At 36.4% G+C, this 18,631-nt stretch overlaps 1 protein-coding gene and 1 long non-coding RNA gene across 4 annotated transcripts; one reads left to right on the top strand and one right to left on the bottom strand.

Moving 5' to 3' along the window:
• The first annotated feature begins 3,999 nt into the window (after positions 1 to 3,999).
• LOC137740765 (uncharacterized) lies at positions 4,000 to 15,844 on the top strand. The gene is made up of 12 exons (XM_088700041.1): positions 4,000 to 4,270; positions 5,075 to 5,668; positions 6,053 to 7,252; positions 7,336 to 7,663; positions 7,854 to 8,109; positions 8,199 to 8,415; positions 8,590 to 8,939; positions 9,089 to 9,598; positions 9,904 to 11,101; positions 11,191 to 11,538; positions 11,735 to 11,972; positions 13,052 to 15,844. Exons 1-12 carry the CDS (start codon positions 4,187 to 4,189, stop codon positions 15,481 to 15,483), a joined length of 7,755 nt encoding a protein of 2,584 aa, XP_088556167.1. The 5' UTR covers positions 4,000 to 4,186; the 3' UTR covers positions 15,484 to 15,844.
• Positions 15,845 to 16,291: 447 nt separating this feature from the next.
• Positions 16,292 to 18,631, bottom strand: LOC148694527 (uncharacterized). 3 transcript variants are annotated; one of them, XR_015966586.1, is made up of 3 exons: positions 16,862 to 18,631; positions 16,490 to 16,545; positions 16,292 to 16,384 (listed from the first exon to the last, which is right to left on the bottom strand). It is a non-coding gene; the product is annotated as an uncharacterized LOC148694527 (long non-coding RNA). The 3 variants fall into 3 exon arrangements; XR_015966585.1 differs by having other exon boundaries at positions 16,292 to 16,381; XR_015966584.1 differs by having other exon boundaries at positions 16,292 to 16,545.

Genomic DNA, 18,631 nt, shown 5'->3' with positions numbered 1-18,631 from the left:
GTTTGATAGTCGCTCTTTAATCCTTCATCGAGGTGGCGACGAATAAAAATCATAGCTTTCGCCCAATCTTGAGATGATACATTATTTCCTTCCTAGATGGTGTTTCCAAGATTAACAATGGGCATGGTTTGGTTCAGCCTAGTTTCACCCTCGAATCGAATTTGGGGAACCGAAAATTATCAACGTTTCGGTGAGGTGAGGTTTCACTTAAATTTATTACTAAAATCATACAATTCGGTTTACGCCGATTCCTGTTTGGTTTATGCTAGTTTACAGTATTAACCAAAAATATATATATATATATATATATATATATATATATATGTATGTATTTTTTTTAATCTTCTACTTCCAATACTAAACACATATTTCCACCACAAATTCAAAAGATAGAAAACCTCATATCAAGACCAAAGTGTACATTTTGAAATCAAACTAAAGTATATAAAATGCATAAAGATAAATGTGGAAAAGAAGATAGGAGAGAGAGGGATGAAAATTGGAATGTGACTTGTGGCTATAATTGAATGAATGAGGTGAAGTAATTACCAAGAATTCGACTTTTGGGGTTGAGAATTTTTTATATAGGTTTTTAGTTTCGGCTTAGTATTTATATAAAACAAGGGCTAAATAATTAGATTTAAAAGAAAATTAATGTAGACAGTCCGTTGCCATTCCTATTGTTCTTGAGAATTAGAAATCGGAACCGAAACCGTTTTAAACTGATTTGGTTTGGTTCCGGTCCAAGTTTGAATGATTTTGATCAATTTGGCTTTTTACAGTTTATTTTCATTTAATTCTGTTCGGTTTCACGGTTTCTCGGTTTTATGCCCACCCGTATTCAAGATTTCATGTCTCCAGACGGATCTTGGCATCCACTACCTAGGTAAGGTAGTTTTTTCTAGTGATATCAAAGTCAACAAAATCAAGTTTTGTCAAGTTCGCCATTTTCTTTTTCAGAAAGAAAAATGAAATGTGTAAGAACTTGCAATAACATGGATTATAGAGAAATGTAGTGTCAGAACTTCTGGTTTTTACAAATTTTTCATTTTTGAACTTCATGTCAAAATGATAAGCACTCGAAACTTTAGGCTCGAGATTTACATAATTTAGAATATTAGGTAGTTTGTAATACTCAATACACAAGCACGACTATCAATATTAAGTATTACTACCAGAAAGAAAGAAAATTAATAAGGAAAATGATTGTACTGCACCATTCTCATTGAAATAATAGTGTAGAATGGATGATTATACGACACCACTCAAGCAGCATGAAACTAAATATGCAGTGCATGATGGGCGATTATATCGCACCACCTAAAATTGCAGGATTGCAATAAAATTAAATATGCAGTTCAAGATGGGCGATTGTACTACACCATCAAAGATTGCAATAAAATTAACATAAATAAATACTGAGTTAATAATCAGGAGCTACACTAAACAAGGAATAAAAATATAAGTAATTATTAAATTGAGGACTAGGAGAAGACATGGTGTTAGTTGCTATTGGCGAGAGAACACCAAACAGGTGAGGCATAGAAGGAAGAAGAACAGTAAGATCCTTGGAGAAAGCAATTTTCGGCAAGTAGAACGGGTATGATGTATCACACTGTTTGTTTTTCGTAACTGTATCACAAAAAAAATGCAAGTGAAGAGGGGGAGTGACGCAAGAAAAGCCAAGGGAGTCTTGGGGAGACAGGGGATGATAACTTGGGATTCGCTCAACCAGGGGCAATGGAGCTCGCTCACGTCGCTAATTGTGGATTCGCTCATATGACCAAGCCAAATGCTTGATTTTAGAAGGAGAATTCACTCTCTTCAAATGCACAAGGCAAATACAATTTTAATTCATTCAAATCTACCATTTAAGGCTTTCTAATACAATATTTATAAGCGTTTACAAATTAGAGACTTTAAGTTTCCATGACACCTTTACAACTCCCAAAATAACTTAACAAATTCCTAAGTAATTAAAATACAAAACCTTTGTTATTCCAAAGCATATTAATGGTTTCAAATTGTTTTCTCCAAGTCTATCTCCTACATTATTCTCCTCTTCTCCAAAAAAAAAAAAAAAAAAAAAAAAACCTCGTCCTCGAGTTTCAGTTGACCTCTTTTTTTTTTTTTTTTCCTTCTGGATGTCCAACCAAGATGTTCCACAATATCCAATTTAGCACCCAATTTTTCCAAGTTCCTATAGACCATGCACACATTAATCTTTTCTTCGTGAAAATAATCACCTTGGAATAGTGCTTCCAAATCACTTCTTCAAATGAGTCGAGAGAATTCAAATCGTGTTGAAAAGTTCTTCTATCAAATAGCTCTCCTCTCATATCTTGAGCAACGAAACTGTCCCAAAAACGATCATTAATGTTACGAATATTAAGAGCTTGTACTCCATTATATAGTTGTTTATGAAACTTTTCAACCACATCTTCATCGCCTTCATATTGATCATAAACTGGGGTGGAATCCCATTCGGCAAAGTTATTGATTACATCACTGCTTTCTGTATGTTCCCCTTTCGTGCCAAACTCCATGTTGGAACGTTTTACAACCTCATCACATGCACAACAAATCTCACATGAATCATGTGGACAACGATCAAAATTTGGAAGAAGGTTGAGATTTAGAAAATCATCACCTGAAAAATCAAAGACAGCCGTTTCTAGAACCCATCTAACCTCATTTACTGGAGGCAGCAACATGCTTTAGTAAATTGAAGATATTGTTTTGTAGAAATAACAGATTGAGGAATCGCTTGAGAATTTAGAAATGATATATGGCATTGAGAAATACTTAACCAAATCGAAAAGCGGACCCGCAAGTGAACTGATTTTGTTTTCACGACAACATTGATGCTCTGTGGTGTTTTGCCGATATCTGCACACACAAAATTCGGTTTGATGCACGGTTTGTTGCGTAGGAAACTAGACTTCCACAACTTTCCAGTGATGTATGACTCTCTAGATAAAAGTCATGGGAACTGAGTTGGTTTGGAGGACGAACACAGATGATGTGCATAGCACTACCATCAGGATTTAACATAAAAATCCAAAAACCTGTTCTGATGCCACTTGAAGCAGGAAAAGCCAAGGGAGTCTTGGGGAGACGGGGGATGGTAACTTGGGATTCACTCAACCAGGGGCAACAGAGCTCATTCACGTCACTAATCATGGATTCGCCCACACGAAGGAGAAATCACTCTCTTCAAATGCATAAGGAAAATACAATTTTAATTCATTCAAGTATGTCATCAAGGCTTTCTAGTACAATATTTATAAGCGTTTACAAATTAATAGACCTTAAGTATCCATGACACCCTTACAAATCCCAAAATAACTTAAAAAATTCCTAAGTAATTAAAATACAAAACTTTTGTTATTCCAAATCATATTAATGGTTTCAAATTGTTTTCTCCAAGTCTACCTCCTGCATCAGGGAGGAAGAGATATTGATATTATTACTTTTTCTCTTTTCTTTATGTGTTGTAATGAGGTTACATGCATATCTTTATTTATAGGGATTTCGATTTGACAACATCTTACAAACAAGAAAAAAAATATTTCACCTCCCCTAGGACATTTTCATATGATGCATTTAATGACTTTCACCAAAGTTCACTTTGATTAGCTTTCTTACACAAACACATGTGTAGTATTTACGCCACATTTTGCAATAGTGTTTACTATTTTTCATAATTTTTTATATAAAAGAAAGGGAGTTGTAACAAAACACTCCCGATACTATTCACTTTTAACGAAAAATCACATTTATACATTTTCCTGATACTATTTACTACACCTTTAAAAATGACTTTTCATTAAAAGGAATTTTTTTTTGAATTTTTCGTTAGTTTTTTTTTTAAATAAAGGGGAATACTTTCGCTTTTTATTTTTATTATTTTATAAATTAGACGTGTAAAGGTTGAACCTTTAAAGGTGAATATGATCACTGAGTCTTCAAAGAACTTCCCCTGTAAGCAAAACTGTGAACAGTGAATACGAATTTCTCTTGTTTTTCCGGTTAAAGGGGAATACTTTTGTGCGTTATATAATTTCCATCTCTTTCTTGTAATGTATGGCAGTCTTACTTCCTTTTTCTCTTTTTCTGAAACTTATCATTTCATACTTTTCTCTCCATTGAAGTAGGTTTTGGAAGTGAACGAGTGAGTGAGACAATGTCTGCTTCCGACCGTTTCATGGATACTGTGTTTTCTTGGTCACTTGAAGACATTTTCAATGACAATCTGTACAAAAACCAGGTTTTTTTCTTCTACTTTTACTAATAAATTCTCTCTTTTTTTTAGTTTTTTTAGCTTGATCTTGTTTTTCTTCAAATTTTGATGAGATTGATACTGCAACTTTGGTTTTGTTTTGTGTTTTCGGGACTGCTTAGATGTTAAGACCCAAAAAATTTAAACTTAGAGGTGTATTCAATTGAGATTTTGAAGGTTTTTAAAAGAGTTATAAATCTGTGAAGTTGATAGAGTTCTAATGGAGTTTCATAGACTTAGGGGAAGACCCTGATTCTTAAAGCCTAAAATACACGATAAAATTTTTCTAAATCCATCAAAATCCTTAATCTTTTTAAAATAATTTAAAATCAATTCCTAATTGAATACACATGGAGTTTTTAGGACTACTTTTAAATCATGATTGAATACATCCAGATTTCTATGAAGTTTCATGAACTCCTTTGAAATTTTTGTTTGAATACTGTGAAGTTCGATGGATTCATTCAAAATCTGAATACCCTTGAATTTGTAAACTCTTTTAGAATCTTTTATGCTACCTTGATAAACAATTCAGTAAGTAAGGTTTTGGTTTTAAATCTTTGAAGCCTGGATTGCTTTTTCAAGGTAGTAGTTTTTTCTTTATAGGCCTTGACTCAGACAGGGAACCCCATTTCAGTCTTCTAATTCTTTCGTGTCTATATTTGTAGCTCAATTGGTTAAGAACAGTTACCTGCACCTCCCACGTTCAGTTCTCACTTTCCCCAGTACCATTGTATATATTTCATCTGTAGATTTATCAACAAACTTATTCTGAACATTTTACTTTTCTAGGTGGAGAAGATTCCTGAATCATTTGATTCAGTTCAGCATTATTTTGGGTCCTATTCATTTCCTTTATTAGAGGAAACTCGTGCAAAGGTGCAGTCGAGTATGGAAACTATTGACAGAGCACCATTTGCTCAAGTAGTTGCTTTTAAAGAATCCAAGTCCAAGTTTGATGAAACATGGATGTATAATATCAAGGTTGATGAGTGGCGAAACAGGTTCAGCGAACGTGGAAAGGAACCATACAAAACTTTGCCTGGGGATCTTTTTGTCTTAGCTGATGCGAAACCCGAAACTGTTTCTGATTTACAAAGGGTAGGGAGGTCATGGACTTTTGTATCGGTCACTAACATCACGGAAAATAAAATCTCAGAAAATAAGAGAGAAGATGAATTTAATGATGAGATAACAAAGACTGAAATAAAAGAGTTTGAGGTCAAGGCATCAAAAGGGTTTAAAGTCACCGATAACAAGAGCACTCCAGCATCACGATTTGTTGTTTTCCTTGTGAATTTGATCACAAATGGCAGAATATGGAAAGCATTGCACATGTTCGGAAATCTGAAGATAATCAGAGAGGTTCTGTGCACGGATTCTGTGGTAAGACCTTAAGTTCTGTGTATTGCATTCACTAAAATAGGACCTATTCATGGTATGTCAACAATACATAATGCAAGGTGTAATGTAATGCTCTCTACACTCTATACAAAATACTCGGCGAATTACCTTTTTTGTAACTTACGCTGTGTATAGTACTCTAATAATTTTGATACAAGCATGATGATTTTCTTTCATTTTTATCTTTAGATCAAAGTTTCTCTCATCTCTATGTGTACTACTCCAATTCTGTACTCTGGATTCTACAGTCTCTCTCTTTCTCCAATCTAACTATTCGATTCACTTTGATCGAATAATTTCTGTTACTATATTTCAACACTGTTATTTATTGTTGGGATTGGCTAAATATCTTATGCTTGGTAACAGGCTCAGAAAAACTATCCTCCCTCGTATGAAATGCATGCTGACATTCGGGATAAATTGTTAGTTGAGAATTCATGTTCTGGATTGAATGAGTCACAAACTGGGGCAGTTTTGGCCTGTCTTGAAATGCTGTTTTGTGATTCCAAGTCTACATTGCAACTCATTTGGGGTCCACCTGGGACTGGGAAAACTAAATCAACTGCTACTCTGCTATTGACCCTGTTAAGGATGAATTGTAGGACTCTTGTTTGTGCCCCAACAAATGTTGCAGTAACTGAAGTAGCTTCTCATCTTGTGGAGATGGTGACTGAAGCAGAGTCCAATGCTTTGTTTTGTCCTCTGGGAAAAATTCTTTTATTTGGGAATAAAGAGGGACTCAAAGTTGGTTCTGATATTGAAGATATATTTTTGGATCACCGTGTTGAAAGTCTTTTCAAGTGCCTGGGCCCGGTGACAGGTTGGAGTAGTTGCTCGTCTTCCATGATTGGACTTCTTGAGGATTGTGTTTCACATTACCATATTTTCTTGGAAAATGAGTTAGCCAAAGAGGAAGAACAGAATGGTGATGGTGAAATGATAGAGAAAGGATGCGGAAGTGGGACCGAAGTTAGCAAGGGGAAGTGCAAATCGTTTCTTCAATTTTTCAGAGAGAGATTTGTTTCTACTGCATTACCCTTAAAATGTTTTATTTCTACCTTCTGTACCCATATAAGCCAAGATTACATTTCGGCACAAAATTTCCAAGACATGATTTTACTTTTAAAGTTAGTTGATTCCATTGAAATACAATTGTTGCAAGGTAATGTTGATTCTGAAGCATTGGAAGAGCTTTTCTCTTGTTCAGAAGTTGAAGATGTGCCCGAGCCAGTAGACAACACATTTTATCTGTACATGAAGAGAAGAGAGTGCCTTTCAGTATTACTTACTCTTCAGGATTCAATTAGAAAACTTTACCTTCCAGATGTTACGGACAAAAAATCTGTAATGAAGTTTTGTTTTCAAAGAGCTTCCTTAATATTTTGCACTGCATCCAGTTCGTTTAAGCTGCATAGAGTGAAAATGGAGCCGCTGACTATTGTTGTTATCGATGAGGCTGCACAATTGAAAGAGTGTGAGTCAGCGATACCCCTGCAACTTCCAGGTGTGAAGCATGCCGTTCTTGTTGGTGATGAATGTCAGTTACCAGCTATGGTGGAAAGCAATGTATGTTGATGCTTACTTGGTTATATTTATTTAATCATTTCTCTCGTTGCAATTTTCCTTTCGACTTATTCTTTCTTCCTTAGGTGTCCTATGAAGCTGGTTTTGGAAGAAGCTTGTTTGAGAGGTTGAGCTCGATGGGTCACTATAAACACCTTCTAAACATGCAATACAGGATGCATCCGTCAATAAGTTCCTTCCCAAATTCAAGTTTCTACTATAACCAGATCCTGGACGCTCCGAATGTTAAAAGAAGAAGCCATGAGAAACACTATCTTCCAGGGTCAATCTTCGGTCCTTATTCTTTTATTAATGTAATTGATGGAAGAGAGGAGAAGGACGAGGATGGACATAGTCTAAAGAATATGGTAGAGGTTGCAATTGTCTTGAAAATACTGCGGAATTTGTACAAAAGTATGTCTAGCCAGGGTGCCATGCTCATGTTCCAAATTCAATATTTTTGGTTATGTTATTTTCTAGATGTTCTATTATATGCTTGTAATATTTTTTTGTTCTTATTTTTTGTTATTACTTCATGTAATGGCTAAATATTTCTTGGTTTGGATAAAACTGAAAATTTTCTCTTCTCTCTCTTCATATACAGAGTGGGTTGTTTCAAAAGAGAAGCTTAGTATCGGTGTAATATCTCCTTATGCAGCTCAAGTAGCTGCACTTGAGGAAAAACTTGGACAGAAGTACAATAAGCTTGATGGCTTTAAAGTGAAGGTGAAGACAGTTGATGGGTTCCAAGGTGGGGAAGAGGACATAATTATCATGTCTACTGTGCGATCCAATCCACATCACTCACTCGGTTTTATATCGAATCCACAAAGAGTTAACGTTGCTCTTACTAGGGCTCGGTATGGTTCTATGTAAACTTGTACACTTTTGCATCGTTTTTACTTGTTGGTAAGGGTGAAAATAACTACTGCTCGTCTGATGAATTCAGGCACTGCCTTTGGATTTTGGGAAATGAAAGAACTCTTTGTGGTAGCGAATCTGTTTGGGAGGCTTTGACCCTTGATGCCAAGAGTCGGGAGTGTTTCTTTAATGCTGATAAAGACGAGGATATGGCCAAGGCTATATTAAAGGCAAAGAAAGAGTTAGACCAGTTTGATGATTTGCTTAATGCTAACAGCGGACTTTTCAGAAGTTCTAGATGGAAGGTAAAGCTCTCTGGGCTTTCATTTATGATTTGGTTACTCTCTAGTTTTCCCCCGTTTATTTCCAAGATATCTCTTTAGTCAAAAATATGTATTCTCATATTGGACTTTCTGGTTACTTAAATATTTTCTATGTTCATTTTTATGTTCTTCTCTTCCCCAATCTATTATCTTTAGGTACTTTTCAGTGATAATTTTCTGAAGTCATTCAGAAAGCTTAGGTCGATTCAGTTGAAGAAGTCCGTGCTAAATCTTCTACTGAACCTTTCCTGTGGATGGAGACCTAAAAAGGAATATATTCCGACTAGTTCTGGCCCATCATCAATCTTGAGGCAATATAAAGTTGGAGGTCTATATATTGTTTGCACAATTGACATTGCAAAGGAGTTGAAATACATTCAAGTGTTGAAGATTTGGAACATATTGCCTCTAGAGGGCATCCCAAAATTGATAAATCGTTTGGATGGTATTTTCAAGAGATATACAGATGATTTTATCAATTGCTGCAATGAGAAATGTCTTGAGGGGTATGTTCTTCTGCATTCTAGTTTTTTTTTATTTTTTTTGCAGACCTGAATTGTTACGTGTTATTGCTTTCCTTATGGAAGATACAAACTTTTCTAAATCTTATGAACTGCTGAAGTAGTTTTTATTTTTCTCTGTCATTTGTGACCAGTGATTTGGAAGTTCCGAAGTGCTGGCCGACGTCTTTGGATGTGCCTCGGTTTAAAGATCTTAGTGCCACTGAAACCGATAGTGATTTTGTTGGTGTTGCTTCTGATGGTAGAAGTTATGTTGAGAATTCACAGGTCAGTGAGAGTTTGTTGCTCATGAAGTTTTACGCCTTGTCATCTGGTGTAGTGAATCACTTGCTGACTGACCTTGAGGGTAAAGAGTTGGATCTTCCATTTGAAGTAACTGACCAGGAAATGGAGATTATTCTTTATCATAAAAGTACCTTTATAGTTGGACGGTCTGGAACGGGGAAGACAACAGTTTTAACCATGAAATTATTTCAAAACGAACAATGTTACCATTTGGCAGAGCAAGGATGCGTTAGTAGTCCAAATAGCATGGTTGAGCCGAGTTGTTCGGCTATTCGGGGGAGAACTCTACACCAGCTTTTTGTTACCGTGAGTCCTAAGCTATGTTTTGCCATAAAACAACATGTTCAACACTTGAAAAGGTGCGTGTATTATTGAACCAGCAAAAAATGATACTGCTGTTCTTTTCTTTTCTTTATTTACTTGTGTTGGTTTATCATTATAAGACTGTTGTTTGGATGCATCATTAATTCGTTATTCATAGTTCACTCTATGGATCACATATACAATGTTCCAAAGAAATTTCTGCTTTGGTTTATTTTGGAATCTTGATTTCTTTCTCTCAAACAAAAATTTCTTTCTTGTTCTTGATTCGTTACTTGAAATGTTTGTAAATTTCAAACATCACATTAGCCACCTTAAGTTACTAACTTACGTATGTCTACAGATTTGCATGTGGTGGAAGTGATTCGGCCAAGAAAAATTTGATTGATATGACTGATTTTGATGAGGAGGAATTTCAATTCAAGGATATCAAGGATTCATTTCAGGATATTCCCCCCGATTCTTACCCTCTTGTAATAACATTTCATAAGTTCTTGATGATGCTTGATGGAACACTGACTAACTCATACTTTGAAAGATTCCCCGAAGCAACAACACTCCCTCACGGTCAATTGAGAAGCTCAAGATCAGTTGCATTGCAGACCATCTGGACAAAGGAGGTTGATTATGAGAGGTTCAGTTCATCTTACTGGCCCCATTTTAATAAGCAGTTAACAAAGAAGCTTGATGCTTCAAGAGTTTTTACCGAGATTATATCTCATATTAAAGGTGGTTTAGGAGCCATAGAAGCAGGTGATGGCAGACTCAGTAGGGAGGATTATGTTCAACTGTCAGAGGGCCGGGTTTCCGATTTAAGCAAGCAAAAGAGAGAAGTAATATACAAGATATGTCAGGCTTATGAAAAAATGAAGTCGGAAAAAGGTGAATTTGATTTGGCTGATTTTGTCATTGATCTACACCGTCGGATCAGGCATGAAAAATTTGTGGGCAATCATATGGATTTTGTTTATATTGATGAAGTTCAAGATCTCACCATGAGCCAAATTGCTCTGTTTAAGCATATGTGCAACAATGTCGAAGAGGGTTTTGTTTTTTCTGGTGATACGGCACAGACCATTGCTAGGGGAATTGATTTTAGGTTCGAAGATATGCGACATCTGTTCCACGAGAAGTTTTTATTGGAATCAAGAGGTAATAAGCATCAGGAAAGAAAAGAAAAGGGACAAATCTCAGAAATATTTCACTTGACTCAAAACTTCCGTACGCATGCTGGCGTGCTGAAATTATCACAGAGCATTGTTGAACTGCTATATCATTTTTTCCCTCAATCTATTGATGTTTTGAAGCCTGAAACCAGTCTAATATATGGGGAAGCTCCGGTACTGCTTGAATCCAGAGATGAAAATGCAATCATAAAAATTTTTGGAAATAGTGGAACTGATAATTCTAACATAGTTGGCTTTGGAGCAGAGCAAGTTATTTTGGTCCGTGATGTTGGTGCTCAAAAAGAAATTTTCAAAATCATTGGGAAGCATGCTCTTGTCCTGACCATAGTGGAATGCAAGGGGCTTGAATTCCAGGTGACTGATAGCACCTTTCACCTTCTTTTTTTTTTTTTTTTTAAATTTATATTTGCTTTTGATTCATATCGTTTATGTCTTGTCTGCAGGATGTACTCTTGTACAACTTTTTTGGATCATCGCCACTAAAACAGCAATGGAGGGTGATATATGATTACATGAAGAAGAAAGATCTACTTGACTCAACATTGCCTCGACCTCCAAGTTTCCGTGAAGGGCACAACATCTTATGCTCTGAACTGAAGCAATTATATGTTGCTGTTACTCGGACAAGACAAAGACTATGGTTTTGCGAGAATGGAGAAGAGTTCTCCAAGCCCATGTTTGACTATTGGAAGAAGAAATGTCTTGTACAGGTTAGACAACTGGACGATTCCCTTGCGCAGGCAATGCAAGTTGCTAGTAGTCCTGAGGAGTGGAAATCACGAGGCATTAAGGTTTGCGTTATTTACTCTATAATATTCAAGAGGAACAAAGAATTGTTGTATTAGACATGTAATATTCCTGAATTTATTTGATTTGTTATTCTTCATCCTCATCGTTAAATTCCCACCTCTAAAATAATTTATTTATGATGTAACACCGTTATTTTCGGTAATATTTACGAAATCCTTTATCTTTGTTTTCTTGCAGCTCTATCATGAACGTAACTATGAAATGGCCACAATGTGCTTTGAAAGAGCTGGTGATACTTATTGGGAAAGGAGGTCCAAAGCTGCTGGCCTTAAAGCTAATGCCGATCGAATGCGGGCTTCAAATCCTGCGGAGGTCAAGACCATTCTTAAGGAAGCTGCTGAGATATTTGATGCTATAGGCAAGGCAGATTCCGCAGCTACATGTTTTTCCGATTTGGGAGAGTATGAAAGAGCAGGTATGACTCTTTAACAACTGTTAATTTTTGCTTTCCAGTTTTTCAATGGGGCATTTTGATCCACGTTCAAAAAATTCAACTGTTTTCAAATCAAGTCCAGTTTTATTTGATTTGTTATTATGCCCATTTTGGCCCTTAGAGTAGAAATAACAATATATTCATATTTACTAAATTTTAATAATTGAATGCTTTATCTACCCACTTTCGAATAAAAAAAACATTTAAAAATTCATATACAACAAATATGATAAGTTTATCAAAAACTAAATAATTGTGAAAGGTAAAAACCTGTGATGTTATTAATATAATTAATCTGTAATAGAGGTAGATTATAAAGAACAAAAACATGTGAGAGGTAGACTATGAACAAAAACCTATGGTATAGGTAGATAGACAAAAATATTATCTACTTCCAGATATATCTACTATATACGAAGACACCTATGGTATAGGTAGATAAACACCAATGAAATCAAGTGTGGCATCCAGATAACTTTTCCACACCACATCTTGCCTATGAGTCGCAATCCATTTAACCATACTAAAATGGACATGAGGAATGAAATGCAAAAAGTGTCATGATTGAGTTTCCCTGAAAAACAGCCAAAGCGCAGCCACCTGCAACTCATGGAACAACAGGTAGCCTTCTTTGCTGAAATAACTTTCGTAAAGAGGATGGAAGTCCCACTTGATGTCCAGCAACAGCCGCCATAAACCTATAATTCTTACGGGAGAGTTGAAGTTATCATATAATGGATTTGTTCAAAACCTACCCTTAAGGAATTCGTTCAACTATTAATCCTATAATTGAGGGATTATGTGCATTTACATATTTATAACAATTTATAATTTTGGGGGTATATTGGTATGAAAATAAAAATATGCTTATGTGTAATCCTAGTCATTGGATCTGTTTCATACAACTGGATTATTCCTAACAGTGCCTCATAAAATTGGATCTATATCAAGTTTTCCTATTTTGGGTTTACTATTTGTTGGACGTGAATCTTCGTATTTATTGCTCGACTGCATCTAGTTGATAAAGTTAGTTTCTCATAGTATAGCTTTTACTGATGCAGCTAGGATTTATTTGGATAAATGTGGTGACCTGGAAAGAGCTGGGGGATGTTTTTCTCGAGCAGGATGCTATCAAGATGCTGCGGAAGTGTATGCTAAGGGCAAATTTTTCTCCAAGTGTCTCACTGCATGTGCCAAAGGAAAGCTAATTGAAACGGGTTTGGAATACATCAAATATTGGAAGCAGCATCCAATAAAGGACACTGCTGCGGCTCGAAGGGGAGAAGGAATGGATGAAATTGAGCAGGCATTTCTCGAGAGCTGCGCACTTCACTATTACGAGTTGAAAGATAACAGATCCATGATGAATTTTGTTAGAGCTTTTCATTCTATAATTTCAAAGCGAAACTTTTTGAAGGAGCACGGTATTCTTGATGAGCTTCTTTTGTTGGAAGAAGGATTTGAAAACTATCTTGAGGCTGCAGAAATCGCAAAACTAAAAGGCGATATTATACTTGAGGTTGATTTCCTTGAAAGGGCTGGCAAGTTCAGAGAGGCATCATTGCATATTCTAATCTATGTGCTTGCCAACTCTCTTTGGTCATATGGCAGCAAGGGATGGCCCGTAGAGCAGTTTTCACAAAAGGAGGAGCTTTTATCAAAAGCCAAGTCATGTGCTAAGAACGAGACGGAAAGTTTTTATGAGTTTGTTTGCACTGAGGTTGACTTTTTGCTAAATGAGCAGAATGACTTGGTTGTGATGAAAAATCACATGAATGCTTGCCAGAGACACAAGAGTGTTGGAGGTGAAATTTTAGCAGCTAAAAAAATACTGGATGCTCATCTTTCTTCAAGTGCCGATCGGTATGTGTGGGAAGAAATGTTGGTTGATGATCTGATAAAGTGTTCAGCAAATGGAATATCTGAAAATCAAGTTTCCATGGACTCATTGATTTACTTCTGGAATTTTTGGAAGGATAAAATTGCTCACATATTTGAATATCTCAGATGCCTTGAAACCCAGGAAGTTAGTGAATACAAAAGTTATGGAGAGTTTTGCTTGAATTACTTGGGAGTTTGGACAATGTATCTTAATCAGAGTCCAGTTTATGGTTTACTGATTCCTGATGCTGATTGGGTTCGTGGTTTGAACAAAAGATATTTTGGAAATCAAGGGAAAATGATCTCCGTTGATGCTCGCCAGCTTGCTTCAGCCGCTAGAAATTATTGGAGTTCAAAATTGCTCTCTGTTGGCATGAAGGTTTTGGACAAGCTCAAAGTGCTCTACAAGCTTCCCGTCAATAATGCTGAGTCAGTGTTCTGTCAAAGCAGGTGCGCTACCTATATCTATGAGGTCTCGGTGTATCTTTTGCAATCAAAATGTTTGAACTTAAATGATGCCGAGAGATTGCACAAATTTATAACATTTGCGATCGAAATTATTGTTCCTTTGGTATTTCCTTTGGATTGGAGGAATTCATTGAGAGAGAATATGATTTCTCTTCGAAGAACTGATACTTCAAAGAATATGCTGAAACAAGTAATTCAGGAGTTTACCAGATCGAAGAATGAGTTGTCTTTCGGGAAAATTGGGAAACTTGTCATGGTCATTCTTGGGACTGGTAAGCTTACTAATGAGCTGTATGAGAAGCTTGTGAGAAAACTCGGCTGCAACCTGCCATGGCAGGCTTTCATCAAGAATCTCTATGGGAATATTGAACGTGGAAGCACCGGTCAAGAACCGAAAGAGGTGTATGTAATGTTGAGGTTCCATGAAGCTTTAGCTGAAACTTATTATGTGAACTGGAGGGCTGTGAAGGATTACGTAACACCTGGTTGCTTTTTATACCTTGTAGAGCGCCTTCTGGTATGGGCAACTTGCTTTCGGGGTTATGCTATCACTACAAGTTCTTGTTTTACCGAGTGGCTTATATACCAAGGGGAAGATACCAGCTTAAGTTTGAGGGGGGCTGATGTTCGACCATCTTTGGATGGCATCTGTTGTTTTGTGATTGATGTGGCTCGGGAGTGCATTTTCAATAAGGGGGATATGGTTGAATGGATTACAAGGTCCATCAAAGATTGGAAGAACTGCTATTCACTACTCATGTTGAGATTGGTCGTCGTGTTATGCTTGGTTTATGTGAATCTTGGTAGTGGTCTAAATTTATTCCGTGAGTTGGTGGGGAGGGAAGATATCGCTGAACTGCTGCCGCCGAAGTTTTATGACACCCTCAAAAGCAAGAGCCGCGGGAACTCTGTTTGGTTAGATGTGAATGTGCTCGCGGCAGCTCTTAAGAAGGTCGGTAATACGTTAGTAATAGCAAGTTTTGGGACCAATTCGGGGTTGTTGTGTTCAGATGCTGTCTTTGTTGACATGATGGCCAACCAGTCTAGGGATGACATAATTAGAAATTTGTTTCCTAAACCACCAGTCCTAAAAGCTTCGGAAGCTGGATCTTCCAGTCGTGTGCTTTGTGCAAACCAATTCTGAGGAGGGTAAGACTGGTGCTGCATTAGATAAGCCACGCTACACTGGGGAAAGTCGCACTATAGGTGAGGAAAATTGTGAATCCAACAAGTCTCCAAAGTCTCCGCAAACTGATGTTGCTTCTGTACCGAGTGCGACCAGGGACAGTCAAACTATGGGCGAGGAGAATCGCATATGGGATGAGTCAAATATGTTGGCTGAGGCGGCGTCTGGTTCCCAATGCACCGGAAACAAGGGGAAGGCAGAACAAGGACAAGATGGGCGGAAAGTAGCCCTCTAGACATTATCTATATGCAATGTGAATTTTGTGTTTGTGTGCAAGAACTTGATGGTTCCTTTTATGATTATTGTTTTTAACATTTCATTACATGTTGCGATGTTAGCTATTGACTAGATAGAGTTGGTTGAAAATGAAGACTCTAATCATCAGGGCAATCCACTACTTTCAAATATTACAATCCGATACTTTCAAATATTCTCCATTATATGAAACAAAACTTCCCCAAATTCACATGGTTTTAAACTATATGGTTGGAGCAGCTTCTCCTTTGATTGTTTTCATTTTATTTCTGCGTGACAATTTGATGTATAATTTGGAATGCAAATTGACAGGTGACCACACGTTAGGGATGATTTTGAATGTTGAGCTTGTGAGTAGTGAATTAATGACCAATCACGACATTTTTTTTTTGGGACAGAATAGTATATTACTAGCCTCCGTGCACATGCTTACACGCGTGCAGAAGGCCCTTTTATCATTACGGCGTTTTACGCGTGATTTGTACAATTTAAATGTATTTATCTACGTGGATTTGAAAGGTGAATTAAACATTAAAAGAGTGAATGTAACCTTATCATATTTAGCTTCAATACTACTGCATTTTGTCAAGGACAATGGTTCCTGCTGGGGAAGATACAGAAAATGGTTTGGTTGACTCATTTTCAAAACGAACAAATTTAAACAGGCATTTCAGGAAAGACATAAGGTAACATGATTGGTTCTTTGTACCTTATAAAATCTTCATGCATATGTTGTTTGTTTCTTTTTACAATCTTGATAATAATCTGCATTGCACATACACAAAGATGATCACAAACAGGTAGCGTAGGACCATATGTCTGGAGCTGCATTGAATCAAATAAAGGCTATGCACCAGAGCCTGCTATAACACTTTCAAAACAGCTTTGCACGTAAGAACAAATTAAACCCCGTACGTAAGTGCAACTGTTCAAATAATTTACTTGTTGAAAATTTTAGTGTTACTTGATTTTCTCGGGAACCAAACACACCACCAGCAATGGACTAAATCAGAACGTGCATTTTCAAATTGAAGAAAAATTTTCCAGGAAGAGAGAAAGAAAGGGATAGAGCAGTACACACCTGAGAACGTGGCCTGATTTCCCATTTTTTCAAAAGTAGTCAAAACCCGAAAGCAATCAAGTCTGATCAATGCCAAACCAGAAATTACAATCAGCTAGCAGAAGCTATCCAGCAACAGGCATATCCAAACAGATACTATTCATGTTTCTGTAGATACCGAACAGATACCATTTGAACCCTTCGTTTCTATTATTAATTAAAGGATTAGTCCCTTCTTTCTTTTCTTGAATTTTTCTATGGTGGAGATAGTCACATGTAATGACAGAAAAAATAGAAAAAAAAAAAAACACTGTTCGATGAATAAAAATGCAAAGAATTCTCTTAGAACATCAAGAAGTCACTTGAAATAGGTTTTTTTTTTCTTTCACAAAATGGATAACTGTGTTTATGAACTTTGGTTGGAGCCTGGCTTCACATAATCTAAATGAAACTGAAGGATAAGTTCCGTACACCTAGAGACCGCCGTAAACAAAACATGAAAGAATGAGCAAAAAATAGAGAGGCAGCAGCTCCCAAGCACAAAGGCAAGAGGGAAAAGCTGAGAAGACCCATAAGTATACCATGGTCAAGCTTTAAACCTCTCACCTAGCTAAGCCCTGATAAACTCAAAGCAAGGACGGACATGAAAGGCCATCAAAAACCATTTCATGTTTGATAATTGTAGTCGTACATGTTGCAATGATGTTACACCACTTATAAGATCACAACGATTCAATTTTCATACCATAAAAAACACAACTCTCACAATATTAAATAAGATATTCTTACAAAAAATAGAAAATCAGAAAAACGAAATTGAAATAAAACACAGAACAATCTAAACCCTAAGAAAACCAAAACCCCTTAAACCAAAAAAAAAAATGAAAAAAAAAAAACTCATTAAAAAAGCAGATCCAATAACATCAAACGCGGCCGGATCATAACAAAAACAGAGCAGCAAAACCTCCAAACATGCCCAAACAAACCAATCATGGCATAAATTAATGAAAGATAATCAAATACATTACCTTTAGCAGGTCGTTCATTGTCGAGGGCGGCTGACAAATGCAACAAAGAAAAACTACAGCTTGCCAAGAAATTTAACAAAAACTAAAAATTTAAGAAAAAAATTGAAGGTTTTTCCCCTGTGAAGAACCTGGTTAATTAAAAAAACCTCAAATTAAAAAAAAAAAAAAAAGGACCACTAATCATCTCAACATAAAAAAACTACCAGAAAAAAAGTTAAAACATAATTAATAAAAAAATTAAAAACTCACCAACAAATCTTAGAAGTAAGAAATCTAGCCTCACAAAATCGAACATCAAATCCAATCCAAACGTTTTAAAGGCAAAAAAATTTGCAGGAGCAATTAATTCTCCCAGGGGCTTTTAACTGAAGCAATTTCCGCAAATAATTTGGATGAGAAAGATGAAAACAATGGAAAGATCCAAAACGCAGGGAACAGAGAGTTTGAAAGAGACCGAAATACACACAAAAACCAACGAAAATGAAGAGAGAAACAACAGGCTATCCCTCACCTTAAATACACAGGGCTCTGAAGGCTGCAAACAAAACCCCAAATCCGAAGAACCACGATTTCCTAAAGCCAAAAACAAAACAAAATTAAACACAACAGAGGAGAATTCGAAGATACAAAAAAATACCCAAAATCACAATGACAAAATTTAACCAAAACAAAAAACAGAGCTAGAGTGATCGGAAATCTTCGGAAATGGTGAAGATGGCAGTGCTGAGGGAAGAATGAAACTGGGTCGAGAGGTGTGGAAGAC

The sequence above is a fragment of the Pyrus communis genome, chromosome 9, assembly GCF_041283825.1.
Source record: "Pyrus communis isolate YQ-2024b chromosome 9, ASM4128382v1, whole genome shotgun sequence".
In the NCBI taxonomy this organism is placed as follows: domain Eukaryota; kingdom Viridiplantae; phylum Streptophyta; class Magnoliopsida; order Rosales; family Rosaceae; genus Pyrus; species Pyrus communis.
This window is presented reverse-complemented; position numbering and strand designations above follow the sequence as displayed.

Coding starts and splice junctions, on each gene's coding strand:
- LOC137740765 (XM_088700041.1), top strand. CDS start 4,187: ATGTCTGCTTCCGACCGTTTCATGGATACTGTGTTTTCTTGGTCACTT. Junction 8,940..9,088: donor AATGAGAAATGTCTTGAGGG/GTATGTTCTTCT, acceptor ATTTGTGACCAG/TGATTTGGAAGTTCCGAAGT. Junction 11,973..13,051: donor GGGAGAGTATGAAAGAGCAG/GTATGACTCTTT, acceptor TTACTGATGCAG/CTAGGATTTATTTGGATAAA.